Below are 27,814 nucleotides of genomic sequence, written 5' to 3' on the forward strand. Positions count from 1 at the left end.
AGACTTGGGGACCATATGGGATGCCAGGGATCAAACCCAGGTCGGACACATGGAAGGCAAGCGCCCTCCCTGCTGTGCTCTCGCTCCGACCTCAGCACCCTTGAATATATGGAATTCAGTCCGTGTTCTCCCTTGAACAGCATCTTGCTTGCTTGTTTCTCTGTTTCTTTCCTTGCCTGTTTTCTTTTTTTCTTTATTTTTTTTTGCTTTTTGGGTCACACCCGGCGATGCTCAGGGGTTCCTCCTGGCTCATGCACTCAGGAATTCCTCCTGGCGGTGCTCGGGGGACCATGTGGGATGCTGGGAATCGAACCTGGGTCGGCCATGTTGGCTGCGTGCAAGGCGAACGCCCTACCCGCTGTGCTATCGCTCCAGCCCCTCCTTGCCTGTTTTCTGGAGAAGCTCTTGTTCTAACACATACTTCTTCTCCCTCCCCTTGCATCTTCCTAAGTAAGTTCCAATAAAAACTATCTTGTTTCAGGAAGGGAGGAAGGGAGGGAGGGAGGGAGGGAGGGAAGGAAGGAGAAAAACAAGCTCAATAATGACTGTTAACTTTTTGGATTAAAGCAATTAAGTTCCAAATGACTAATGTTAGGGGGGAATGGACCATTTTTGTTTTGGGGATACTCAGGGGTCACACCCCACTCTGCACTCAGGAATCACTTCTGGTGGTGCTCGGGGTACCATATGGGATGCCAGGGATCTAACCTGAGTAGGCTGAGTGCAAGGCAAGGGTGCTCCTCATTGTACTATCACTCCAGCTTAAGGCTGGGCTCCATCAGTGTCAGCTGGGAAGATGCTATCGGGAGCCACGGAGACAGCTCAAAGGAACATGGAGTGTGTTTCTCATGTCGGAGCCCCACATTTGATCTATGGCACCAAAGGCCCCTCAAGCACCACCAGGAGAAACCCCTGGGCACCGCTGGGTATGGCTCAAAAGCCAAACCAAAACAAAACAAAAAAAACATTATTTTAGGGCTGGAGCCACAGCACAGCTGGTCGGGTGTTTGCCTTGCACGCGGCCAACCCAGGTTCGATTCCCAGCATCCCATATGGTCCCCCGGGTAACTCAGGGATACTTCCTGAGTGCAAAGCTAGGAGTAACCACTGTGCATCGCCAGGTGTGACCCAAAAGCCAAAACAAGCAAACAGAAATTTCAAAAAACAGAAAAAAAAACATTCTTTTACATCAGAGAATCAAACCAAGGAACTTCAGAGCCCACAGCGAAGAAGCTATCTAATAGGACAAGAATAATACCCAGAGACAGTGGAAACAAGGACCACATGGGCTGGTCTGTGGCAGGAAGCCTGACACGAGGGGTGGGGACAGGACAGTCAGGACAGAGAAGAGAGGAGAGAGAGAGAGAGAGAGAGAGAGAGAGAGAGAGAGAGAGTCTGCCACAGAGGTGGACTGGGTGGCCAGGGTAGGAACAGAGAGGGTGGAGGGAAAATGGGGACATTGGTGCCCTAGAGAAGGGACAGATGTTGGAACAGTGTATGACTGAAATCCAATCTTGAACAACTTTATAACTGTGTATCTCATAATGACTCAAAAAAAAATTTTTTTTCTTTTTTGGGTCACACCCGGCGATGCTCAGGGGTTACTTCTGGCTCATGCACTCAGGAATTACTCCTGGCCGTTGTCAGGGGAACCATATGGGATGTTGGGAATTGAACTTGGGTCGGCCACATGCAAGGCAAACGCCCTACCCGCTGTGCTATCGCTCCAGCTCTGATTCAAAAAAATTTGAAAAGCTATTTATCTGTTTATTGGTTTTGGGAAGATGGGGGGGTTGTCACACCTGGTTATGTTCAGGGGGTCACTCCTGGTGGAGTGCCCTAAGTGGTGTCAAAGATCAAGCCCGAGGCCAGCCAAGTGCAAGGCAAACGCCTTCCTTCATGCACCGTCTCTCCTGGCTAAGACCTTGTTTAAAATGACAGCAAAGGGGCCAGGCCTGGAGCACATGCGCAGTTGCTGGTTCAAGCCCCAGCACCCTATAAAGCACCCTGAAAATCAGGTGTGCGCCCCCCCCCCCCACTTCCTCAAAAAAAAAAAGTCACAAATCAGTTCCCGGGCAAAGGTCTCCTGACTCAGGGAGAAACCAAGCAACCACAGAGGTGCTGAGGCCTTTACAGCCCGAGACACTTGGGTGTGGAGAGCAAAGCCCCTGGCTGGGCTGTGGACAGAGGCTTGGAGAGTTTAGGCCTTATGGGGGGAGGGGGATGGGTCGCCCCGCTTGGCCTCTGACTCCAGACTTCCCACGGCTCTCTTCAAAGGACACAGAAGACAGGGAAAAAGCAGCCGGCTGAGCCTCCTCCACCCGGGGGCTCTCCAGGACCCTCCCAGCAGAGCCAGGCCTCCTGCCGGGAAAGCAGGGACAAACCTGCCCGACTGACCTTCCATGGGCAGGTCCACGTCCGGGGCTTCACCGTGGCAGGGAGAGCGCTGACCGCCTGCAACGAGAGAGAGCGGATCAAGAGGCTGGAACAGCGTCCAAAGCGGCGCTTGGCGGGGACACCTTTCCCTCCAGGACAGAGAATTCCAGGTGGTCCCTCGCATCTCCTCTCTGGTCATTCTAGTGCACACTGGGCCTTTCTCTGGGCACAGCAGGGCACAGCGACAGCCTGGGGCTCGCCCCCCACTGTCCCCGCCACCGCCCCACTTGCCCGGATGTCGCTAAATGCCCCAAAACACTACTGACCCCGAGGATCGACTGTCTCCGGGCTACAGACAGAGGCCTGGAGAGTTTAGGCCTTATGGGGACAGACAGGCCGTACAACCTGGCAGCCAGAAATCTGGCAGTGGGGGGGGGGGGGGGTGCGATGGGGGGGTCAGTGAGGGGGTGGGCCACACTGAGCAAGTGCGGGCCTATTCCTGGTCTGGTGCTGGGGGGGGACCACATGGGGTGCTGGGAATTGAACTGGGGTCAGCCACAAGCAGAGCGAGCACTTTAACCCCCAGACTACCTCTGCAGCCCCCAAGACTCTTCACTCAAATGAGAAACACTGAGGTCAGTGGTGGAGCTTAGCAGGAGATCAATTAGTTTGACTCTGTGGTGCCCTGAGTTTGATCCTAAAACTGCAAAGAAGTAAATGATTACCAGGTAGACCAGCAGGGGGCTGGAGTGGGGGGGTCACACCAGGCAGGCTTCTCCTCCTTCAGGAAGTGCCCCCATTCCAATACCTGACCCCTTGCAGCATCTGAACCTCGTTGACCTGCCAAACGGTCCAGCTCTGCCGCGAGCGCTCAGCCTCACCACATCCCCAAATTTCCCAGTCCCGACTTCCCTGCAGGGCCACAGCAAATCTGATGGGAAAGTTGTGTAGCCACCAAGCTCCCCTCCCCCAATGAAATAGTAACACTGATGGGAAACAGTAACACAGACAGGAAACAGTAACATAGACAGGAAACAGTAACATAGACAGGAAACAGTAACATAGACAGGAAACAGTGGCACTGCCGGGAAACAGTAACACAGAAACACAGAGGGCTCAACTGGCACCCACCAGCCCAGGAAACGCTCAGTGACTTTAGCAACACCATCCAGAGATGTGAAGATAGTCACAAATGGACTTTCATGAAACAGACTTGTTTGTGCCTTCTAAGGGGGCAGACACGGGGTGGGGGGCGGATTGTTGAGAAACAGGGGCAGGGCTGGAGCGATAGCACAGCGGGTAGGGCATTTGCCCTGCACGCAGCCGACCCAGGTTCAATACCTAGCATCCCATATGGTCCCCCCAGCACCACCAGGTGTAATTCCTGAGTGCAGAGCCAGGAGTAACCCCTGTGCATCACCGGGTATGACCCAAAAAGAAAAAAAAAATTTTTTAAAGACCCGCAGGAAAAAAAAAATAAAACGCATGCATGATTAGGATTCTCGATCCCTTTAGCTGCCGCTGCACACCTGGCTGCAGGATGCTGGAGACCCCAGCGTTGGGGCCCCAGGGAGGTCACACGGGGAGCCCTGGGACCTCACTGGGGAGCCAAGTTCAGGCCACCTGCTTTGTCTGTCTGGTTTCTATCTCTCCCTCTACCTTCCTGCCCACCGGAACAATCTCCCCTGTGGCCTGGGGGCCACTGCTCTGCATCACTTTCCACTGTTCCCGGTATACTCGGGGGCCTGGTCCTGACACCCTGACAGCCCAGTGCTTCTCAAGCGGTGCAGACAATTGGATCTGGGGCCCCTGCAAGGCACATGCTTCGTCTTTTAGGCTCTCTTTCCCGCTCCTTACTCTTGGGGGGAGACAGGGGGGCCACACCCGGCAGTGCTGAGGCCTTCCTGGTCTGCACTCAGGGATCACTCCTGGCGATGCTCAGGAGACCTTATGGGATGCTGGGGATTGAACCTGGCTTGGCTGCCCACAGGGCAAACACCCTCCCTGCTGTACTATTGCTCTGCACCCCCCCTTACTTTTTTTTTTCTTTTTGGGTCACACCCGGCGATGCACAGGGGTTACTCCTCGCTCATACACTCAGGAATTACTCCTGGCAGTGCTCAGGCGACCATAAGGAATGCTGGGAACCAAACCCATGTTGGCCATGTGCAAGGCAAACGCCCTACCCACTGTGCTATCGCTCCAGCCCCCCCCCCCCTGCTTTATTTCTGCAGCTCGGGGGGACCCAGCCCAGGCCCTTCAGTATTTGAGGCATGTGCTGTCCAGCTGAGTGACATCTCCAGCCAGGATGATCTCTGCTTCCTAGCAGAGGGCTACTCCGCTGTTAATCTATGAGTCTCCACCCACTCACCCACAGACAGGCTGAGGGCATGCACTGGCTATGACAGCAATGTCGCAGTGTACACCGGTGTACAGCCCTGTTTCCCTTGGGGGAAGGCCCTACACCTGGCGGTGCCCGGGGAGTGTGTGCTCGGTGCGTGCACACAGCGAGTATCGCTGGGTACTTGTGTTCTTTCGCCTTCAGATAAACACCCTCAGTGGAGTTGTGGGGTCACATGTGTGGGACGTGTGGTCCCAATCTCCCCCTGCTGTGATGGGGTATGGTGGGGGGGGGTGTCACACGGTTGTGCGGCACATTCTGGCTTGCAACGCTCATTGGGATGGTTCCACTGCTGTGCCCACACAAATCTGCCAGCAATCCGCCGGCACCAGGCTCTTGGCAGAGCCGCTGGCACGTGGCACGTTGTGTCCAACGCCCGGTCTCATGCCCATCAGCCATGTCCTGAAACACAGGACCCTCACTCCGTTCCCAACACATCCCTGGCAACGTGTGCTTCTGGGTTACAGCAGCGGCAGGCGGGGAGGGCTGGGATGCCAGGCCCTGAGGTTCCGGGCTGCATTTCAGAGACACGAACGGACAGACAGGAGAGCCACAGATGGACGGATGGGAGAAGCGTCTACGCGGGTCCTCTGCCCGTTTTCTTTCTTTTTAATTTTGCAGGGGGCTGGGACGGGGGGATCACACCTAGTGATACTCAAAGGTTACTCCTGGCTCTGCCCTCAGGAATGACTCCTGGCGGTGCTCAGAGGACCCTATGGGGTGTTGGGGATCGAACCCGGGTCACCCGTGTGCCAGGCCAATGCCCTCCCCACTGAACTATCACTCCAGCCCTTCTGCCCATTTTCTAAGACACTGCTTTTGTTGTAGATGCTGAATTGTTGACATATTCTGATGTGAACCACCCCCTCCTTTTATTTTTATGTTACTTTTGCCTTTTTGGGTCACAGCTGGCGATGCTCAGGGGCTACTCCTCCTGGCTCTGTACTCATTGGTGCTCAGGGGACCCTATGGGGTGCCGGGGATCGAACCCGAGCTGGCTGTGTGCAAGGAAAATGCCCTCCCTGCTGTACTGTCGCTCTGGTTCCCCTGCTGTTTTTATTTTTTTTAGACTTGGTTGATTGAGGTTCTGTGATGGACAACACTGTTACTGATGGCTTTCTGTGTGCGCCATTCTAATACCACACCCCTCACCAGTGCACCCACTTTCCCAAGGGCCTGCCCCGCCCCGCCCCTTCCTACTCAGATGTGTGGGCCAGTTCTCCTGCTGTGCTGAGCTTTTGCCCTTCCTTGCTCCCTCCCTCGCTGTGTTATTTCGAAGTCCCAGGCGTGGAGTGGGGGTGTCGGTCTGTGTCTGTCCCTGGCCTCTGACGTCACCCAGCAGGGCACCACCAACCCCAGCCATGAGGTGGCAACCTGCACGACTGTGCTGTGCCAGAGAGCTGTGCGCTGACCGCGGCTTCTCCGTCCGCTCACCCCTCTGGGGACAGAGTCTGTGGAAGCCATTTCCCCCATGCCAGGCGTCTGCTGTCTTCTCCTTCTGTTGCCGGCTTCCTTTTCAGCTCCAGGTTCTTGTTTGGTTTTATTTTGCTTTGGGGGCCACACCTGGCGCGGCTCCAGGGCCCAGAGCAGGGGGGAGTCCCCCTGAAGCGCCTTCCCGGCCCTTGTCCACACCTTTCTTCACTGGGCAGCAGCTTCTGCACTCGTGGGCGCCCCGTCTCACTCATGCTCCTGATTTTGGTCCTGAAGCAGAGTCAGAGATGCCCCCCAGCCGCTGGCTGCCGGCTGTGAGCAGAAGCTGAGATGCCGACAGCGCCTGATCCTGCCTGGCAGCCTGTGGATTCCTGTTCCCAGGACTTCGGTTGGAGCTTTCAGCTTCGTCTCTTCTGCCGGCTCAAACCAGCAGCTGGCATGACCCCATCAGAGCCCAAAATGGCCAGAGAGGAGCCAGAGAGCCTGGCTTGGAAGTCACCGGTCCCCAAGGCCAAGAAACCCGGGAGGAAACTACCAACCCCAGTCCCCGAGAAAGCCACAGGGGGTGTCCGAGGTACCTCCCTGCCCCTCACCAACAGCCCAGCCGCCCCTACACTGAAGGCCCGCTTCCAAAGTCTGCTGGAAACTGCCTGGCTCAATGGCTTGGCACTGCCCACGTGGGGCCACAAGGCCCAGGGGCCAGACCAGACTGCTCTCCGTGCTCCCATGCTGGGCGGCCAGGGTCATCCCCTGTAGCTCGGGACGCCAGTGCTGTTCCACAGCTGACTGTCGGGGTCACTGCACAGCTGGTCCCAGGGGCAGGAGGGCCCCGTCTTGGGGTGCCCTGACCCTGGAGCTGCCTCACTGATTCTGCAGTGACATGAGTGGGGAAAGGCAGGCATCCCTAGCCCTTCCTAGCCTTCCACCCTGTAAGTGGGTCAAAGAGGAAAGAAAGGGAGCAGGAGGGAGGTTGGGCTGAGGCAGACGCTGGCCAGGAGTGGGTGGGAGGGATGAGTGGGGGGAACGGGCACTGCCCTGGCCCGCAGCGCCTCTCATGCCCTGTGAGGCCATGCCGGGCCCTCGGTGACATCCAGAACATTCTGGGGTGCTCCAGGGGAGAAGAGCACACAAAATTGTTTCCCAGTGACTGACCCGGCCCGCTGGGATGGCAGGACCACGCAGGAACAAGATGTGACCACCAGGGGGCAGCCTGGGGCTGAGCGTGGACAGGCTGGCTGGCTGGCAGTGGGGAGGGGGCACCCCGGGGAGGAGAAGCAAGGGAGTTGGGGGGTCAGGAGGTGAAGTGAACAGTGTCTAATCTGCACCTTGACCTTCCTCCACCCAGACCAGCGCCTGTCCTGCCCGACAGAACCCTGGCCGGAGACCAGGGGTCTTGGACCTTCCTACGCCCACACGCACCAGCGCTCTGGAACCTAGGGGTGGGAGTCCACTGCCCGGCCCCAGATGACACTGAAACTGCCCTTCCGTGCTGGAAAGAAAAAGGCTGGGCTGGAGCGACAGACAGTCCAGTGGAGAGGGCACTTGTCACCCGCGCAGCCGACTGGGTTTGATCCCAGCATTCCGTACCAGTCCCCGAGCGACCCGAGTGCAGGGAAAGAAAAGGGCCCAATTATTCTTGTTTTGGGGCCACGCTGGTGCCGCTGGGTCTAGTCCTGGCCGCTCCCCCAGCAGTGCTGGGGCGTGAACCCGGGACTCACGCTTGGAACAGTGAGTAGCTTGGTGGGTGTGTGTGTGTGTGGGAGGGGGCAGGTGAGGAGCACCAGCACCCAGGAAGCCCCTTCTGAGGCTCCGGGGCCACAGACTGCCCTGCTCAGGTGCTCTGTGCTGGTCCTGGTCTGGTCTGCTGTGTAGACCGGCACACCCAGCGGGGTCAGGGAAGACTCCAGGCTTTGTGCTCAGTGATCACGCTTTGCGAAGCTCAGGTTCAGGCTTCATACACGGTGTCAGGAATTGAACCCGGGTTGGCCCCATGCAAGGCAAACGCCCTCCCTGCTGTGCCACCGCTCAGCCTCCACCTGAACATCCCATTCCTCTCCCGAGCCCACTGCACTGAGTCTGTTCCACGGGGGCACCAGGGGTCAAACCCAGGGTCTCAGGCAGGCGAGCTGGGCCACATCCCTGACACAGCTGCCTGTTTTAATTAGGTCGTTTGCATTTTGACTGTTTGATTTTGATTTGGGGGCCATACCTAGCAGTGCTCAGAACTGAGTCCTGGTTCTGTGCTTGGGGATCACTCCTGGCTGTGCACGGGGACCCTGTTCAGTACCAGGGATCGAGTCTGGTCAGCTACATGCAAGGCACCTGCCTGATCCGCCATTATCTCTGGCTCCTGGATCCTGGAATATCTTCCTCTTCCTCCTCCTCCTCCTCCTTTATCATTCTGGGGCCACACCTGGCAGTGCTCAGGGCCTACTCCTGGCTCTGTGTTCAGGGATCATTCCTGGTGACACTTCGGGACTGTTTTTTCCCTCCTCCTTCTCCTCCTCCTCTTCTTCTTCCTCTTTATTTTTTTTTTTGTTGTTGTTGGGGAAACATCTGGCTCTCCTGGGGGGACTGTGGGGATCCTATGGGATGCCCGGGTTCGAGCCTGAGTCAGCCACATGCAAGGCAAGCACCCTCCTGACTGGATGATTGCTCCGGCCCCTGATGATGAAGACAAGTCTTTTTCTTTTGTTTTTTTGGGCCACCTCGATGACGGAGCTCAGAGATCACTCCTGGAGCTGCTCGGAGACTTGATGTGGTGCCCAGGATCGAACCAGGATCAGCCATACACTAATTTTTTTTTGGGGGGGGGGTTGGGGTTAGGGTTTGGAGACTACATCTGGGAATCTCAGGATTTACTCCTGTTCTGTGCTCAGGTATCACTCCGGCGGGGCTTGAGGGCTCACATGGATGCAGACATTCAACTCAGTCAGCCTTGGGCAAGGCAAATGCCCTCCCTACTGTCCTACTACTCCAGCCCTGCACTTTCTTTTCTTTTTCTTTTTCTTTTCTTTCTTTTCTTTTCTTTTTTGCTTTTTGGGTCACACCCAGCAATGCACAGGGGTTACTCCTGGCTCTGCACTCAGGAATTACTCCTGGCAGTGCTCGGGGGACCATATGGGATGCTGGGAATCAAATACGGGTTGGTCACCTGCAAGGCAAATGCCCTACCTGCTGTGCTATCGCTCCAGCCCCCCTGCCCTGCACTTTCTATACTTTCTAAGTAACTTTAAGGGACAGGCTGCACAGGACAGGATTGGGGGAGCATTTTTTGTTTGTTTTGGGGTCCCACCTGGTAGTTTTAGGGGCAAGGGCCTACTCAGCTCAGTGTTGGAGGTTCCCCACGGAGCTCAGGGATCATGCAGTGCCGGGATTGAACCTTGGGCCTTGGGCATGCAAAGCCTAAGCTCAGCTTGGAGAGCTCATTCTCTGGTTCCTGGGGGAATATATTAGAATACACAAAAATTAGAATATTTACTAGATAAACTCAAATAAAAGATCCCCTGACACAGGTAAAATTCACGGATGCCTAAAGTTTAGGTGAGGGGCTGGGGTGATAGCACAGCGGGTAGGGCGTTTGCCTTGCACGCGGCTGACCCGGGTTCGATTCCCAGCATCCCACAGGGTCCCCTGAGCACTTCCAGGAGTAATTCCTGAGTGGAGAGCCAGGAGTAACCCCTGAGTATCGCCAGATGTGACCCCAAAATAAAAATAAATAAAAAATAAAATTTAGGTGAAACTGATTTTTTTTTTTGAGGTGGGGCCCACCCTGCGATGCTCCAGGCTGACTCAGAGCTCTGCACTCAGGGGTCATTCCTGGAGAGGCTTGAGGAGACCATGTGGGGTGCGGAGGATTGAATTCAGGTCAGCCACGTGCAAGGCGAGCACCGTCCCCGTGGCTCCGGCCCCGAGACGAAATCTCTCTGATGGCTGTTACGTCTTTCCCTCTTCATGAAAATATGCTGGAGTCCAGCTACATGGATGGGATCTTTATTCGTCCTCTCTGATTTTCGGATGGGTGGCAAGAAATGGAAATCTTCATGACAAGACAAGTAGTTTTTGGAGAAGAAAATGATTACAGCCTGGTCTTACCTGCCGTATCGTATTGGTAGTAATTGGGCTCTTCTGACTCTTTCTTGACCGACATGGCTGCTGCTTTCAGAGACAAGCCTGTGAAGGTGATAGAAATGGAAAAATAAATAACTAAATAAATCAATCAATTAGGGGCTGGAGCCACAGCACAGCGGGGAAAGCGTCTGCTTTGCATGTATCCGACCCGGGTTCGATTCCCAGCATCCCATATCCCCAAGCACCGCCGGGAGTAATTCCTGAGTGCAGAGCCAGGAGGAGCCGAGCACAGACACAGAAAAGGAAAGAAATCACACAATCAGGGGTAGTGATTGTTCCATCAGGAGATTCTTGACGGCTCAGGAAAGAAAGCAGGGGGATGGAATAACTGTTCTGTAAGAGCTGGCAGGCTGTGCCTGTGAAAAGGCAGAGAATGAACACCAAGGATGTGGTGGAAAGCCGCAGAGTCACCCCAGGCCCCAAGAAGCACAGAGAGGCAAACGCCACCATCCCACAACTGGGTGAGCTGGAGTAAATGCAACGGCTGGCCCTGAGCTCTGGCTCCTGGGGACGGGTGCAGGTGCTCCGAGCAATTTCAGAACTCGGGGGGGGGGGGGCGTTTCGAAAGGGGAAAGTGACCGGGTGAAGAGGAGCAGCGCTGGGCCAGCTAAGCGTGGAGCCAGGGGCTCAGGTCACATCTGCTGAGGGCTTTGAAAAGGAGGCTCTCGGGGCTGGAGCGATAGCTCAGCGGGTCGGGCGTTTGCCTTTCACACGGCCAACCCGGGTTCGATTCCCAGCATCCCATATGGTCCCCTGAGCACTGCCAGGAGTAATTCCTGAGTGCAGAGCCAGGAGTAACCCCTGTGCATTGCTGGGTGTGACCCCCCCAAAAAAAAGAAAGAAAGAAAGAAAGAAAGAAAGAAAGAAAGAAAGAAAGAAAAGGAGGCTCTGGGCACAAACTCGAAAAGCAAAGCGGGTTGGCTGGAGGTTGGTGGCCAGATGTGACTCTCTGGGAGGGTCTGATGTGCTAGATGGGAACCAGTCCCCGGCTCCCCCAACCCAAGGGTCTGGGCAGGGGCCCCCAGGACTGAGAGGCTGAAAGCCCCCACCCCATGCCAGCCGCACCCCCAACCAGGTACAAGTGCTCCCCAGATGTGGCGGAAGCAGGATTCGCCTGCCGACCCCGAGGAGCCTGCAGGCAGCTGGAAGCCATTGGCAGCCCCAGCCAGAGACAGCCGCTAATGAGGAGCAGGTTTGATCAAAGCGGCCCTGGGGGGTGGGGGGTGGGGGGTGGGGCTGCCAAGGCTGTGGTGGGTCTCAGGAAGGTGGAAGACAGCTGTTGAGGAAGGCGGTGTTTGGGGGAGGTGCTGAGACCCCCTCTCCCCAGTGGCCTCCCTAGGTTCTGCTGGAGCCTCGGCTCTGTGGAGGGCCCAGCTGGGCTGGCCTCAGGCTCGGGCCCTGCGCTCCCCTCCTCCCCTCCCCCCCACAGGAGCCTGGACTGTCTGTGAGGGTGGAGCTGCCCTCTGCTTACAGACGGGGAGGGGTCACAGCATGCGGTGTGAGGGGGGAGGAGGCTGGCCTCTACCCCCCCCCTCCCCCCGGCAGGGGAGGCTCAGTTCTGGGAGGCCACTATCCAACCCGCTCGTGCCAGGGGCCACAGCCCCCTCCTCTCTTCCCTTCCTGTTTTTGGGGCCACCCCAGAGGTGCTGGTGGCTTACACCTGGCAGGCTCAGGGGGCCAGATGGGGGGGGGGTCAGGAATCGAACCCGGGTCGGCTGCATGCAAGGCCAGCACCCTCCCTGCTGTACTATCTCCCCGGCTCGTTTCTCCTTTAATAAAACAAAAAAGAAACTGGGGCCAGACTAGAGTATGGGGTTCCGAAGTTCTGGCTCGCACGCGTTCAAGCCTGGCACTGCCGGAGGTAAGCCCTGAGCACAGCGAGTGCTGAGGGGGGTCTCAGCACCTCCCCCAAACACCTCACCCCCACGCCCCCCCAAAAAAGGAATCAGACAACAACCCAACACATGCTGGGTCCGGAAAGTGTGGGTGCACATACCGGAATCTTCCATGGGCTCCGTTTTCACGTTGATGGAGCCGCAGCTGCAAAGGGGGAGGAAACCCAGGTGAAGACGGGCCAGAGGGGCCGGTCCCCCACTTCCAAGCCAGCTTCACTGAGCCCCTTTACGGACGCCCTGCCCCCAGCCCCCGAACCCACCAAACACCAAAGTGCCTCCTGTTCCTCTCAACCTCCTCGTCCCAGGTGACCCAATGAAGAGCTTCAGGGGAAGGGAGTCACCACCGACATCCATGTGAAAACGAACATGGATGAAGCAAGGCAGGGAAGCAACCCAGGGCGGCAGGCGGCTCTGCAGGTTTGAGCCCCAGTCCCACACACAGGAAAAATAAGAGCAGCGTGGGGGCCGGAGCGTTAGGACAGCGGAGAGCGTGTTTGCTTTGCAAACAGCCAACCTGGGTTCGATCTCCAGCCTCCCAGAGGGTCCCCTGAGCACTGCCAGGAGTGAATCTCAAGTGCTGAGCCAGGAGTAAACCATGAGCATCGTCGGGTATGACCCAAAAAAGGCAAAAAAAAAAAAATTAATTAAAAATAGAGCTGGAGCGAAAACACAGCAGGTAGGGCGTTTGCCTTGCACGCGGCCAACCCAGGTTTGATTCCCAGCATCTCATATGGTCCCCCGAGCACCACCAGGAATAATTCCTGAGTGCATGAGCCAGGAGTAACCCCTGAACATCACCAGGTGTGACCCAAAAAGAAAAAAAAAAGCAGTGAATGAAGCCTCTAGACCGCAGGTGGATAGCTGGAGGAGGGACAGAGACGATGTCCCCCGCCTCCATCCCTGGCACCACATGGTCCTGGAAGCCCCCGAGCACTGTGCCAAGAGCAACCCTTTGGTTTGCTCTTCGAGCCTGGGTTCTCCCCTGTACATGTGTCTCATTGGCTTGTCCCTATGCCTCTGTTTGCTTTCTCCGTACCGGAGAAGACTGTTCTCTCCTGAACACGAGCTTCTTTTCTCCCTCTCCCCTTGCGCATCTTTCTAAGTAAGTTTTGTCCAATAAAAACTACCTTGAGGCTGGAGAGATAGCACAGTGGGTAGGGTGTTTGCCTTGCACGCGGCCGACCCGGGTTTGATCCTCAGCATCCCATATGGTCCCCTGAGCACCGCTAGGAGTAACTCCTGAGTGCAGAGCCAGGAGTGCATCCCTGTGCATCACCGGGTGTGACCCAAAAAGCAAAAATAAAAAAATAAAATAAAAACTACCTTGCTTCAGGGGCTAGGGGGATAGCACAGCGGGCAGGCACTTCCCTTGCACACGTCTGGCCCCAGTTTGATCCCCAGCACCCGTCCACTTCCCTGAATACTACCAGGAGTGATCCCTGAGTACAGAGCCCGGAGCAAGCCCTGAGCACTAGTGAGTATGGCCCAAACACAAAACCAAAACCAACAAAACCCTAAAATCAAAACAAAAGAACTCGAAAGACAAATAAAAGCTATCTTGCTCCACACACACATGCCCACGCGCACGCACACACACACACACACACACACACACACGTAACCTGTGTGGGGCCAGAATAATAGGACAGTGGGGAGGGTGCGTGCCTTGCACATGGCTGACCCGGGCTCGATTCCTGACATCCCACAGCTTAGACAAACCAGCAGCAAACACGTCCACGGGCAGCGTCTCTGCAGTGGACAAGTGAACATTGCCCCTGTCGCAGCCTTACCTCTCTCGGGGTGATGCCACGGAGCTCTGGGGCGCTGACCCCCCATCGGGGTCATCTGCGGGAGAGACAGACACACAAACCCGAATGCTGTTCTGCTCCCGAACGGGACTCAGAGCCAGGCCAGGGCCAGAGCCGCTGAGTCACCAGGACCTCTGGGCCTCAGGCCAGGTCCCTGGCCACTCACGGAAAACTACAACCTCCCGGGGCCTCAGTTTCCCCTTCAGGACACGATGGTTGGGGACCACAGTGCCCGTGGGTGGAGCTGTGAGTGCCCTCCGGGGCCGCTCTCCAGATCCGCTCTCCTGCCCCTCCCCTCCGGGGGACCCCCACTTGGGGAAACCCACCCTGGGCCTCACGTAACTGGAGCTTTGAGGTAGGCAGGTGCCTGACTCCATTCTGGAACAATCTTCTCGGAAAAGAAGAGGTGATTGGGGGTGTGAGGGGGAGGAGGGTCCAGTGCTCCCCGAAGCTTCTGTCCCACTAGCTCCTGGGTCCGAGACTTGGCTCCACGAAGCCCTTCTGTGTGACCCCATGGAAGCCCCTCCCTCCGGCCTGCGGGGAAACCCTGCAGCCCCCTAAGAACAGGGGGTCACCCCCACTGAACAGGCTCACCCCTCATCCAGCACGGTGGTCTCAGGAGCCCAGCAGAGCTGCACCTCTGGGAGCAGAACCCCACAGAGCTGGCCAGCCCCGGGGGGCAGGGTCATGGGTCAAAGGCCATGAAGCTGCAAGACACCCCCCCCCCAACTCTGCCGGATGGGAGGTAGCTCCTGCTCCCTGGCCGGGCACCCCGGGAGGAGTGGGGGGCAGTGGGGAGGCCAGCACTTACCCAGCCGAGTGCCGGGGCCCAGGAAAGATCTGTAAGAAAACCAAAGTGTGAGCCCTGGGGGCCACCAAGACGGGGCGGGCTCGGGGGGGGCCGGCGGCGGGGGCTTCGCACCTGTTGATGACGATGGAAATGCCGGCTTTGTTCTCCACGATCCACCGAAGCGTCTCCAGGTCGTAGTTCTTGGGGGGCTGCAAGGTGACTGCTGGGGGGAGCCCCTGCACCGTCAGGGCCGCGCCTTCTCCCAGCGCCTGCTCGTAGGGGACGGGCACAGGTGCCAGCACCCCCAAGGCTCGCCCTGCAAGGACAGGCCACAGGACCCTGAGACACAGACGGGTCACGGCTCCTCCAGAGTTCCCCGAGACAGCCCTGTGCCCCCTTCATCCCCCAAAGGCTCAGAGGAGTCACTGGCAAAGTCTGACGTTAGAGGCTGGGTCAGGGAGAGCCTGGGCTCCTTCCGGGTACCCAGAGGAGGAGGGAGAAAGACAAGGGAAAGAGAGGGGAGAGTTTCTCTGTGGTCGCCACCGGTCGGAGAGCTCCAGCCCTCGGCTTGCCCGAGTCAGGGCCTGGCTGCCCCAGCTCACGTTACCCCCATACTGGCTCCTGTTCTGCTCTGCGGGTCAGCCCCCAGGAGACCCCTGGAGTCCAGCACTCACAGGAAGCGGGAGGTACCAGCGACGAGCAGGTTGTCCAGGGACGGAGACGGGCCCAGAATCAGGGTCCCTGGCTCTCAGGCCTGCCCAAAGCCCCTGGATGAATCCCAAGTCCCTCTCCCAGGTGTGGAGAGATGCGGGGAGAGGTTGGAAACAGTGTGTGCTGGGGTGCAGGGTCGGAGATGGGGTGCACGGACATCTTTAAGTAGACGCTCCAGCTCAGAGTGAGTGAGGAGGTTCTTTTGGGGGTCTGGGAACGCAGACACAATTCATCTGCCTGGAGACTGGGAGGGGCGCTGGGCCACACCGAGGGGGGCTCCTGGTTTAAAAATACAATCTCGGGGCCAGAGGAGCAGTACAGTGAGGAGGGCGTCTGCCTGCACACACTGTCTCAGCTTTGTGGCCAAGGCCTCCAGCAGTGACCCCTGAGTGCAGAGCCAGGAGGAAGCCCCGAGCACTGTCCAAACGAAAACAAAACAAAAGCTACCAAAAATATTTCCTTTCAGGGGCTGGAGCAATAGCATAGCGGGTAGGGTGTTTGCCTTGCACGCGGTCAACCCGGGTTCGATTCCCAGCATCCCGTATGGTCCCCTGAGCACCGCCAGGGCTGATTCCTGAGTGCAGAACCAGGAGTAACCCCTGTGCAGCGCCAGGTGTGACCCAAAAAAGCAAAAAAAAAAAAATTTCCTTTCAAATAATAAGGGAAACCTGTTACTGCGAGGCACATGGAACAAGGCTTAGGGTTGGAAGTTGCTCCCCTAAACTGGGCGGAAGACATGACTTGGAATGCGGAGCACAGCCCTTACCTGCCGTGGGCAGAATTCCATCCTCGGTACTGCTGGGAGTGACCCGAGCATCATGCCAGGTGCAGCCCCTCAGTGCCACCTAATGTGCCCCTCCCCCCCAAAAAAGGGGAACAAATATTAAAATCTAATCCTCCTGGCTGTCTGGAGGCACAGAGGCCATCTGGCCACCTCCCGTGATGATGTCCAGGCTTCGCTGGCACCAAGCTGACCCTTGGATGGCTGAGAGGCCGGAGCAACAGGACAGCGGGGAGGGCGTCTGCCGTGCTCGGGGCTGGCTCAGGTTTGATCCCTGGCATCCCATATGAACCTCCAAGCATGCCAGGAGTAAGCCCTGAGAGCAGAGCCAGGAGTAACCCCTGAGCACTGCTGGGTGTGGCTCAAAAATCCAATACTAATAAAATTTAAATTAAAAAATAAAACAAAACACAGGAGACACAGTCTTGAACCTAAAACAGTTGGAGCAGGGGCCCAAAGGCAGGAGTATACGCTCTGCATGGAGGGACACTGGTTCTGATGCTGGACACCACCTGGACCCTTGAGCATTGCCTGGAGCCAGGAGTGGCCTTTGAGCACCACTGGCTGTGGCCCTCCCAAACCACAATAAAAAAAGCTTAATGATGGTGGTAGGAAGATGCATGGTGGTGGGATTGGTGTTTGCATATTAACTGCAATGAACTATTGTGAACAACTTTATAAAAATAAAATTAAATTTGAAAAAGAAATAAAATAAAACTTACAAACAGGGCAAAGGGGCCAGCACAACTGCACGGTGGGTAGGGCGCCGGCGTGCATGCAGCCAACCTGGCTCAGCCTCGGGCAGCCCATATGGTCCCCTAAGTAGCACCAGGAGTCAAGGAGTCATTCCTGAATGCAGGGCCAGGAGTTACCCCTGAGCGCCACTGGGTGTGGCCTCAAAACCTAAACAAAACTTTATTTATTTATCCATTTATTTGCTTTTTGGGTCACACCTGGAGATGCACAGGGGTTACTTCTGGCTCTGCACTCAGGAATTACTCCTGGCGGTACTCGGGGGACCATACCATATGGGATGCTGGGAATCGAACCCGGGTCGGCTGCATGTAAGGCAAAAGCCCTATCTGCCGTGTTTTCGCTCAAGTCCCTAAATAAAACTTTAAAAATAGGGTAAGAGCGATAGTCCAGCAGGGAGGGCATTTGTCTTGCACTCGACTGACCCGGGTTTGATCCCCGGCATTCCGTTTAGTCCGGTAAGCCCGGTCAGGAGTAATTCCTGAGCACAGAGCTAGGAGTAACCCCTGAGCACCACAGGGTGTCACACACACACACACACACACACACAAGAATAAGGTAAAGGTAAAGGTAAAGGCCCTCCCGTTGATCGTCGATTTGCTCGAGCGGGCCCAGTAACGTCTCCATTGGAGACTTTGTTGTTACTGTGTCTGGCATATCGAATACTCTCGGTAGCTTGCCGGGCTCTCCGAATAAAGAATAAATAAGATTTAAAAAAACAAATGAAACTTTTTTTTTTTGGGTCAAACCTGGCGATGCACAGGGTTACTCCTACCTGGCTCTGCACTCAGGAATTATTCCTGGTGGTGCTTGGGGGACCCGATGGGATGCTGGGAAGCAAACCCAGGTCAGCCGCATGCAAAGCAAACGCCCTACCCGCTTTGCTATCACTCTAGCCCCCAAACAAAATTTTTAAATAAGGCTGTGTGTCGGAGCCAGCAGCATGCGTCTGTTGGGCCATTTGGCCGTTACCGTAGCTGGAGCGGAAGTGGTCCTCCACGGCCTTCTGGAGAGCGTCCCTTTCCCCTGCGTCCATGGGCTTCTCCTCAGCGGGCAGAGTCTCTGGCAGCCCCTCTGCCGTGCCTGGAAGGGAGTGAGGGGCACAGTCAGCCAGTAGGGCCCCACTGGGGTAGGGATGGGTCCAAGCACAGGACAGTCCTCAGAGAGGAAAATCAAACCAACATCAAACCAACCAACCCAGTGCGAAGGGCTCTGACAGGCGTCCCCGGACACAGGGCTGTCAAGGACCCAGCCACAGGAAGGGGTCTTTGAACAAACGTTCCCCACCGTGCAGTCGAAAAAGCAAGAGTGAAGCTGGGGAGACGGACGAGGGTCAGGGTGTTTGCCTTGCAGGCACCAGGCCCGGTTTCACCCCTGACACCCCACTCCCGGACACTACCCCAGCCCCCCCAGCATGTCCTCTGGCCACACTGGTTTGCAGAGAAGATCTCCAGGAGAAGCCCCAGGGTTCTCTGGGCGTGACTTGGTGGAACCCTCTCTCCCCACCAAAATGTGACAGTTGGGACCAAAGCCGTAGTACAGCAGGGAGGGCAGTCGCCTTGCAAACGGCCAACTCAGATTCCATCCCCGGCATCCCACAGGGTCCCCTGAGCACCGCCAGGAGTCATTCCTGAGTGCAGAGCCAGGAGGAACCCCTGAGTATTGCTGGGTGTGGCCCCCAAACAAAAAACCATATATGGTCCTCAAGCCTGTCCAAGTGCCCTCCCCCCAAAAGTAGAGCCAGAGATAGAATCCAGCTTTGCACATAGCCAACCTGAAGTCGATTCCTGGCACCCCACAGGGTCTCCTGAGCCAGCCAGGAGCGATCCCTGCAGGCAGTACCGGGGGTGAGCCCAGAGTATCGTGGCACGTGGCCCAGAAACAAAGACAAAGATAAAAATGGCAGAAAGGATGAGGCTGAAGTGATAGTACAGTGGGGAGGGCATTTGCCTTGCACGTGGCCCACCCGGGTTCGATTCCCAGCATCCCATAGGGTCCCCCGAGCACCGCCAGGAGTAATGCCTGAGTGCATGAGCCAGGAGTAACCTCTGAGCATCGCTGGGTGTGCCCCAAAAAAAAGAAAGGCAAAAAGGTGAGTGTCTCTGTGTGCAGGACCGAGCACCCCTCAGGACCAGCCTCTCCCCTCCCCCGCTCCCCCATTCAGCAACTAGCGTGGAAAGTCTCCTGGGGGAAGGTGGGGTGCACTGGCCGGGACAGTGAGGCAGGGAGGCTCCTGAGGACAAGGAGGTGTCCTGAGGGTAAGGGGCGGGGCCAGGGGGGCAGGGACAACTTCGGAAGAAGCAGGTTCCATCCCTGAGGAGCCTCAGACACTGGCAGGGGTCAGGTGGCCAGGCCATGGCAGAGAGCAGCCTCTGGGGTCCAGGGCGCCCACCCCTGGCTGGATGTAGCAAAGAAGCCACTTCTGGGTCTGAGGACCCCCAAGAGGGAAGGGGCGGGGGAACGACTGAATTCATCCAGGAAGCTCCCTTCTGTGACCCGGTGGGGTTGAGGGGGGAGGTTCTGGCTGCAGGAAGCAGGAGGTCCCCAAACCCTCTCTCACCACAGCTCCAAGTGGTGAGTGGCGGGGAGCCCACTGGACGCAGGGAGCCAACACACCAGCAGTCAGCAGGGAGTTGAAGCCACGGTGGGGGGTGGGGGGTCACCCCGAGCAGAGGAGCCGTAACGGGGTGACTCCCCCAGAACATGGTCCCTCAGCTGTCTTCCATGGTGGAAGCAAAGGTGAACAGTTGTCGGGGGAGATGGGAGCCGCGACGCCCCAATGCCCGGCAAACTCGGCGGGTTTCCCTCTGAGAACTGGTCAGTTCAGCTCTGAGAAGGAGACATGCAGGAAACGGGTCCTGCCTGGTCACTTTCTGGCTGCGGCTGCTCCCGGGGAAGGAGCCACCAAAGTGGGCAATGATGCCCTCACCCAGTCAGGGTCACCCAGGGCTCAGGACACCAGAGCTGGGGGTTTCTGTGCTCTGAGACGTGGAGACGGCCGAGGCAGGGGCACAGGTTTTGCGTGCAGGAGACCCCGGGACAAACCTCAGCACCAAACACTGACAGAGGAGCCACAGCACAGTGGGGAGGGCGTTTGCCTTGCACATGGCCAACCCAGGTTCAACCCCCAGCATCCCCTAGGGTCTCCTGAGCACCACCAGGAGTAATTCCTGAGTGCAGAACCAGGAGCAATCCCTGAGCACCAACGGGTGTGGCCCAAAAAGCCAAAGCTGTAGCCCCCTCCAAAAAAAAAAAACCACTGATAGGGGCTGGAGCGATAGCACAGCGGGTAGGGCATTTGCCTTGCACACGGCTGACCCGGGTTCAATTCCCAGGATCCCATATGGTCCCCTGAGCACTTCCAGGAGTGATTCCTGAGTGCAGAGCCAGGAGTAACCCCTGAGCATCACCGGGTGTGATCCAAAAAAGCAAAAAAAAAAAAAAAAAACAAACCAAAAAACCACTGACAGAAGTGACCTCAGACACAAACAACAACAGAGAGGCACCACAGGTCATCACTCAAACCCATGAAGGGGAAAGACAGTGCATTGCTGGTGGAGCCACCCCATGCCCGGGCCCCCGCAGCTCTTGAGGCCAGGATGGGCAAGAAGCCAAGCCATAGGCCCAGAGAAGAAAGAGCGGGTCCGGCCCCTGCCACTCCTCACCTCAAACCCTCAACACCAGCTGACTAGAGATGGCCGGGGATAAATGCTCACGCCAGAGGCTGGAGCAATACCACAGCGAGAGGGCGTTTGCTTTGCACGCAGCCAACCCGGGTTCAATCTCCAGCATCCCATGTGGTCCCGCGAGCACCGCCAGGAGTTAATTCCTGAGTGTACAGCCAGGAGTCACCCCTGAGAACCGCTGGGTGTGACCCAAAAAAAGCAAAATAAATAAATAAATAAATAAATTAAAAGTTCACGCCAGTCGAGCAAGGCCCATGACGCGAATCCACCAAAAAATCCTCCCCACTTCCAAGGAGACAAACACAACCTCTTCAGGAGTCACAGCATGGCAGGGGGCAAGCCTGCTGTGCACGCGCCCTATGGCGCCCTATGGACCCGTTAGGGGCAACTCCTGAGCACTGCTGGGTGTGGCCCCCAGACCAAAACAAACAAAAAAGGATCTAGTCCCATGTTGTAGAAAAGCATGGCAGAAAAGCACGGACCTGCCAGGAGAAAGTTTACAAAACACTGTGGGCCAATAACTGGACCAGAATGAGGAAGCCAACTAATGTCAAAGGGCTGGTCTCCCAGCAATACCACTCCTGGGAATATATCCCAGAGAGGCAAAAAAGTACAGTCGAAGTGACTTTTGCACTTGTTTGTTCATTGCAGCACTGTTTACAATAGCCAGAATCTGGAAAAAAAACAGAGTGCCTGAGAACAGATGACTGGTTAAAGAACTTTGATACATCTACACAATGGAGTACTATGTAGCTGTTAGAAAAGATGATCACAATCACGGTAATCCTGTTGTTCGTCGATTGACTCGAGCAGGCACCAGTAACGTCTCCTTTGTCCTCGCCCTGAGATTTTAAAAAGTGCCATATTCAAGGCTCTTTCAGGGTTAGGAGAATGAGACCCATCATTGTTACTGGTATTGGGCATATTGGGTACGCCACAGGGAGTTTGCTAGACTCTGCCGTGTGGGCAGGTTACATTTGGTAGCCTGCCAGGTTGTCCAAAATAAGAATGAGATAATAAGATGACATCATGAAATTTACATACAAGTAGTCCTACATGGAAAGTATCATGCTAAGCAAAATGAGTCAGAAAGAGAGGAACAGACATAGAAAGATTGCATTCATCTGGGGAACATAAAGTAACAAAATTGGAGACTAACACCCAAGAATAGCCGAGATAAGTACCAGGAGGTTTACTCCATGGCTTGGAGGCCAGTCGCACATGCTAGGGGGAAAGGCAGCTCAGAGAGAGAAGGGAGCACCAAATAAAGGGTGTCGAGATGATTCCCCCAGGATGGGAGATGCATGCTGAAAGTAGACTACAGACCGAACATGATTGCCACTCTGCCACTCGATGCCTCTTTTGCAAACCACAGCACCCAAAAGGAGAGAACAAAAGGGAATGCCCTGCCACAGAGGCAGGGTGGGATGGGGGGATGGGGGGTGGGAGGGATACTGGGATCCGTGGTGGTGAAGAATGGGCACTGGTGGAGGGAGGGATGGGTACTCGATCATTGTATAACTGAAACCCAAGCATAAAAATTTGTAAGTCTACAACTGTACCCCATGGTGTTTCACTAATAAAAATTTAAATAAATAAATAAATAAATAAAACAAAGGGCTGGTCTTCACCCGGCATGTAGACCCCACACTACACAGGCCTGAGACCATGGAACAGCCGTGCTGACGGAGCACCCAACACCGCCAGGCCTGCTCAGCTGGGCTGAGTAACGTGTGTGTGTGTGTGTGTGTGTGTGCATATGTGTACCTGTGCACATGCGCATGTATGCCTGGGTATGCATGTGTGCACATGTGTGTCCCAAGCCCCAAGCACCCCAAGCACACAAGTCCCCCTCAACAGACTTCACATCTTATGTCGACAGAGAGAAGGGGATGGGGAGGTCATTTTCTTTTTATTTATTACTCTTTATTAAAATTTTTTGGGTTTGGTTTTTGGGGGCACATCCAGCCTCGAGCAGAGCTGACTCCTGACTCTGTGCTCCTTCCTGGTTGGCTGGGGGACCCTATGGGATGCTGGGGATTAAACCTGGGATGGCCATGTGCAAGACCAGTGCCCTCTAACCCACACTATCTCTCCAGGCCCTTGGCAATACACTCCACCTCAGATGTTCATTGAGACCATTTACATCAATTAACAGTTAAGAGTGAAAGATGATTCATTCTGTCGGTATCTTTATTTCATTTCATTATAGGTTTGTTTGTTTGCTTGCTTGCTTGCTTTTTGGGTTTTTGGGTCACACCCAGTGATGCACTGGGGTTACTCCTGGCTTTGCACTCAGAAATTAACTTCTGTCGGTGTTTGGGGAACCATATGGGATGCTGAGAACTGAACCTGGGTCGGCCGCGTGCAAGGCAAATGCCCTCCCCGCTGTACTATGGCTCCAGCCCCTAGTTTTGATTTTAGGTCATACCCTGCAGTGCTGAGACCCAACTGAGAACAGGGGCTGGAGCGATAGTACAGCAGGGAGGGCGTTTACTTTGGGTTATGTTCCCAGAACCCCACATAGTCTCCAGAGCCCTGCCAGAAGTGCAGAGCCAGGAGTAAGCCTTGAGCATCACCAGGTGTGACCCAAAAAGCAAAACAAACAAAAACTGCTGCACGCAAGGCCAAAGCTGGACCCCTGTGCCCTCTCTCTGGCCCCGATTTTGCACTCTTTTTTTTTCTTTTTTCTTTTTTTTTTTGGGTCATACCCAGTGATGCTCAGGGGTTGCTCCTGGCTCTGCACTCAGGGATCACTTCTGGCGGTGCTCGGGGGACCATATGGGATGCTGGGAATCAAACCCAGGTCGGCCGCATGCAAGGCAAACGCCCTCCCGGCTGTGCTATCGCTCCAGCCCCAATTCCGCACTCCTTGAGGCAAGTCTGTAGCTCTGAGCACTGGCCAGCTCTGGTCCCAGTGCCAGGACCATGGGCCACTTCGGGGCCGGCCGGGTCGGGGGAGGCGAACGTGGCCCACTCTAGGATGACGCTCGTGTCTCAGGAGGACACGCTGTGAGTCTGCTCCCCACAACCCTCAAGGCGCCCACACGGGCGGGGCCGCTGGCACCTACAGTAGTGGGCAAAGTCCTTCTGCAGGTCCGTCCTGGCGCTGACGAAGGCGCGTCCCCGCTCGGTGCCCACGACGAACACGTCCGTCTCGTACACGGCAATGCAGGCCACCTCCGCCTTGGACTTGGCCAGCTCCTTACACTGGAACAGAGTGGAGAGTGAGAGGTGAGGGGGGCCCCGAGTCCATGAGGCCGAGGGGTCTGACCTGGGAATAGGACGCAGGGCAGAGGGCAGCGCAGGGGGGGGAGGGGGGGCTGGCGACTGGGTTTCCTTTATTCTTTTTGATTTGGGGGCCACACTTGGCGAAGCTCGGGGGTTACTCCTGACTCTGAACTTGGGGATTGCTCCTGGTAGGGCTCAGGGGACCCTATGAGATGCCAAGAATTGAGCCTGGGTTGGCCGAGTGGAAGGCCCCGCCCCCCCATCCTGTCGTTTCAGCCCTGGGAGCCCCAGATTCCTTCCCTGACTTCCCAAGTTTCCCGAAGCAAGCACCCGGAGTGACCCCGACGTGCAGAGTTGGGAGTAGTCCCTGGGCGCCACTGGGTGTGACCCCCCCCAAAAAAATAAACAGAACACGGGGCCAGAGAAATGGCTCGAAGGGCCCCAGCTCCAACCCGGGCAGCCCAGAGTCCCGAGCATCACTGGCCAGGTGGCCCCCAGCAGTAGCGGGGAAGACAAGCCCCCGCCCTGCAGAGAGAGGAATCTAACCCGCCTGAGCACGGAGAGGGTGAGGGCTGAGTTCCACCCCCTCAACCCCCACCCGGGCCCACACGCATGCACTCGGTATGGGCCCCGCAGAGCGCCTGGGGGCGGGGGGGAACCCGGCAGCCCCGTGGCCGGGCAGGGCCAGCGTCCGTCCACGGCAAGCACCACGCTGAGTCTGTGAGCTGCACAGCCAGAAGTGCACCCCTGGTCAGCGTGCAATCCCATCCCCCGGCAGTGGGTGGGGGCCAGGGCAAAGGGACAGCAGGCAGGGCGCTTGCTCGACCCTAGGCCATCCAGGGGACCTGAGCCTGCTAGGAAAAGAGCCCTGAACAGTAACAGGGGTAGCCCCATAAAAACAGTACAGTGGGAGGTAAGAATGATACCAAGAGGATAAAGAGGGACAGGACGGGGGGTGGGGGGGTAGGGGGGAAGGGGGCGCGATTTAAAGGGGCACCTGCCTAGTATGTTCGATTCCCAGCACCCCATATGGCCCCTGAGCCGACCAGAAGTGATTCCTGAGCGCAGAAACAGGAGTGACCCCTGAAGCACTGCCACAACCCAAAAACCAAAAAACGAGAGGGGGGGGGAGAGAGAGAGAGAGAGAGATAGAGAGAGAAGAGAGGAGAGAGGGAGAGGGAGGGAGAGGGAGAGAGGGAAAGAGGGAGGGAGGGAGGAGAGAGAGGGAGAGGGAGAAAGGGAGAGAGGGAGAGAGGGAGAAGGAGAGAGAGGAGAGAGAATGAGGGAAGAAGGAAGGAGGGAGGGAGGGAGGGAGGGAGAGCACAGGAGCTGGAGCAGTGTAAGTGGCAGGACACTTGCTCTGCAGGTGGGTGACCTGGGTTGGTTTCTGGCACCATGGATGGTCGCAGAGCCCCACCAGGAGTGATCCCTGAGCCAGGAGTAAGCGCTGAGCACAGCCAGGTTTGGCCTCCCCCACCAAAAAAAAAAAGAAAAAGAAAAAAGGAAAACCCACAGAACCTCCTCCTAATTATTAAACCGATGCCCTAGGCCTGAAGCCTAGAGGAAGTTTTGCCTCTGGGGAGGGGCCACACCCCGAGGTGCCAGATTCAAACACCTGTCCCGGCCTCAGCCACATCCAGGACCTGAGCCGCAGCAGAGGATTTCCGTCCGCAGGCCCGGGGAAAAATATGTTTGCTTTCTTTTGGGGGCGACTCCTGGCTCTGTGTTTAGGATGGGACCCACTATACTGGCTCTCTTCTTTTTTTTTTTTCTTCTTTCTTTCTTTCTTTCTTTCTTTCTTTCTTTCTTTCTTTCTTTCTTTCTTTCTTTCTTTCTCATTGGGTGGAGCAATAGCACAGGGGTAGGGCGTTTGCCTTGCACGCAGTGAATATGGCCGATCCGAGTTCGATTCCTCCACCCCTCTCGGAGAGCCGGGCAAGCTACCGAGAGTATCTCGCCGGCATGACAGAGCCTTGCAAGCCACCCGTGACGTATTCGATATGCCAAACACAGTAACAACAAATCTCACAATGGAGATGTTACTGGGCCCGCTCGAGCAAATCGATGAACAATGGGAGGACCGTGACCGTGACCATTGGGTCATACTCGGTGATGCTCAGGGGTTACTCCTGGCTCTGCACTGAAGAATCACCCCTGGCAGTGCTCAGGACACCATATGGGATGCCGGGGATCAAACACGGGTTGGCCGCGTGCAAGGCAAACGCCCTCCCCGCTGTGCTATCACTCCAGCCCGTCCTGTCTCTTCTGAACCTCTCCAACATTCTGATTTATTATAGGTAGCCCCTGTTTGGGTTTCACACTCCCACACTAAACCCAAAAATCAAAACCAAAACAATCCATCAAACCCCCAAAATTCTCCCCCAAAAAAAAAACAGAATTGGGGATGTGGCCGACCGGCAGAGCACTTGTCTTGCACCTGGGCGACCCCCAGGCTCCATCCATGGCACTACACACACACACACACACACACACACACACACACTAAATAAATAAATAAACGGGGGAATCACCCATATTCACAATGCTTGGAATTAACACTATTTACATGATACTGGTTGATTTTTGGGGGTGGGGGGCTTGGGTCACACCCAGCATTGCTCTGGGATTCCTCTAGGCTCTGTGCTCAAGGATCACTCCTGGCAGTGCTCTGGGGGCCATGCACTGTGCCCAGGATGAAGGGCCAGCGCCTGGGCGCCCACACAAAGGCTTCACATGAGAAACAGGCACACATATACATGTATCGATTTCGTTTTCTTTTGGGGTCACACCCGGGGGTGCTCAGGGCTAACTCCCGGCAGGCCCTGGGCACCATAGGGGATGCAGGGGATCAACCATGGGCCAGCCATGGGCCAGGCAAGTACTTCCCTGCCGTTCCCACCTCTCCAAGCCCCACACTTTTTTTTTCTTTTTTGGTTTTTTATTTGCTTTTTGGGTCACTCCCAGCGATGCTCGGGGGTTACTCCTGGCTCTGCAATCAGAAATTAACTCCTGGCAGTGCTCGGGGGACCATCTGGGATGCTGGGAATCGAACCCGGTCAGCCTCATGCAAGGCAAACGCCCTACCCGCTGGGCTATCGCTCCAGCCCCGCCCACACAAGTTTTAACCAACAAAATTGGAATTTCATTACCGCACGCAGGCTGGCATTTTGCTTTATTTTGGAGCATTTATAATCTGGAAGAACCTGATTTGTCCTTCGTAATATGTGTCACCCTACTGGCTCTCAGCCCGGCAGAAAGAAAACTGGGAGAAACTCTGACCTAAGATAAAATCATTTAAATTTTCTTCCTTTCTTTCTTTTTTTGTTTTTGGGCCACACCTGGGAGTCTGGGGGCTGCAGGGCTCTGTGGGGGAGGTGTCGGGTGCCAGGGACCAAACTCGACCCTGTGTAGTCTGGGCATGTGTTCCACCATCCGAGTTCCCTTTCCAGCCCAGAATGTGGTTCTTGCATGAATATACAAATGCTCTATCCTATGCCAACGCCATAAACAAAAACAAAATCACATCTTGACTGTTTGACAGGAAGGGTCCGGCACACCGCCGATGTTTCCAGAGCTGACCGATCTTCTGACATTCTACTCACCAACACTAAAGAGCTCCACTTTGCAGAGACGCAGTATAAATGGCAAAACTATGTTCCGGGCCATTTCAGAACTGGTAGAAGCGCTGACCTGAGACAAAATCATTTAAATTTTCTTTCTTTCTTTTTTGGTTTTGGGGTCACACCTGGCGATGCTCAGGGGTTACTCCTGGCTCTGCACTCAGGAGTCACACTCCTGGCGGGGCTCAGGGGACCCTAGG

General features: G+C 56.0%; 1 protein-coding gene across 1 annotated transcript in view; it reads right to left on the reverse strand.

Annotated features, from left to right (window-relative positions):
• Positions 1-27,814, reverse strand: part of LOC130045006 (general transcription factor II-I repeat domain-containing protein 2-like) — a 62,150-nt gene that overhangs the window by 15,675 nt on the left and 18,661 nt on the right. Inside the window, exons 3-11 of the mRNA XM_056137710.1 lie at positions 23,835-23,973; positions 18,050-18,160; positions 14,965-15,148; positions 14,854-14,882; positions 14,386-14,430; positions 14,025-14,079; positions 12,336-12,379; positions 10,304-10,381; positions 2,398-2,454 (exon numbers count right to left, since the gene is read on the reverse strand). Coding sequence (XP_055993685.1) covers positions 2,398-2,454; positions 10,304-10,381; positions 12,336-12,379; positions 14,025-14,079; positions 14,386-14,430; positions 14,854-14,882; positions 14,965-15,148; positions 18,050-18,160; positions 23,835-23,973 — 742 coding nt within the window. The remainder of the gene's footprint in view (positions 1-2,397; positions 2,455-10,303; positions 10,382-12,335; positions 12,380-14,024; positions 14,080-14,385; positions 14,431-14,853; positions 14,883-14,964; positions 15,149-18,049; positions 18,161-23,834; positions 23,974-27,814) is intronic.

This window comes from Sorex fumeus, unplaced genomic scaffold, assembly GCF_029834395.1.
Source record: "Sorex fumeus unplaced genomic scaffold, SorFum_2.1 ptg000126l, whole genome shotgun sequence".
Taxonomy (NCBI): Eukaryota; Metazoa; Chordata; class Mammalia; order Eulipotyphla; family Soricidae; genus Sorex; species Sorex fumeus.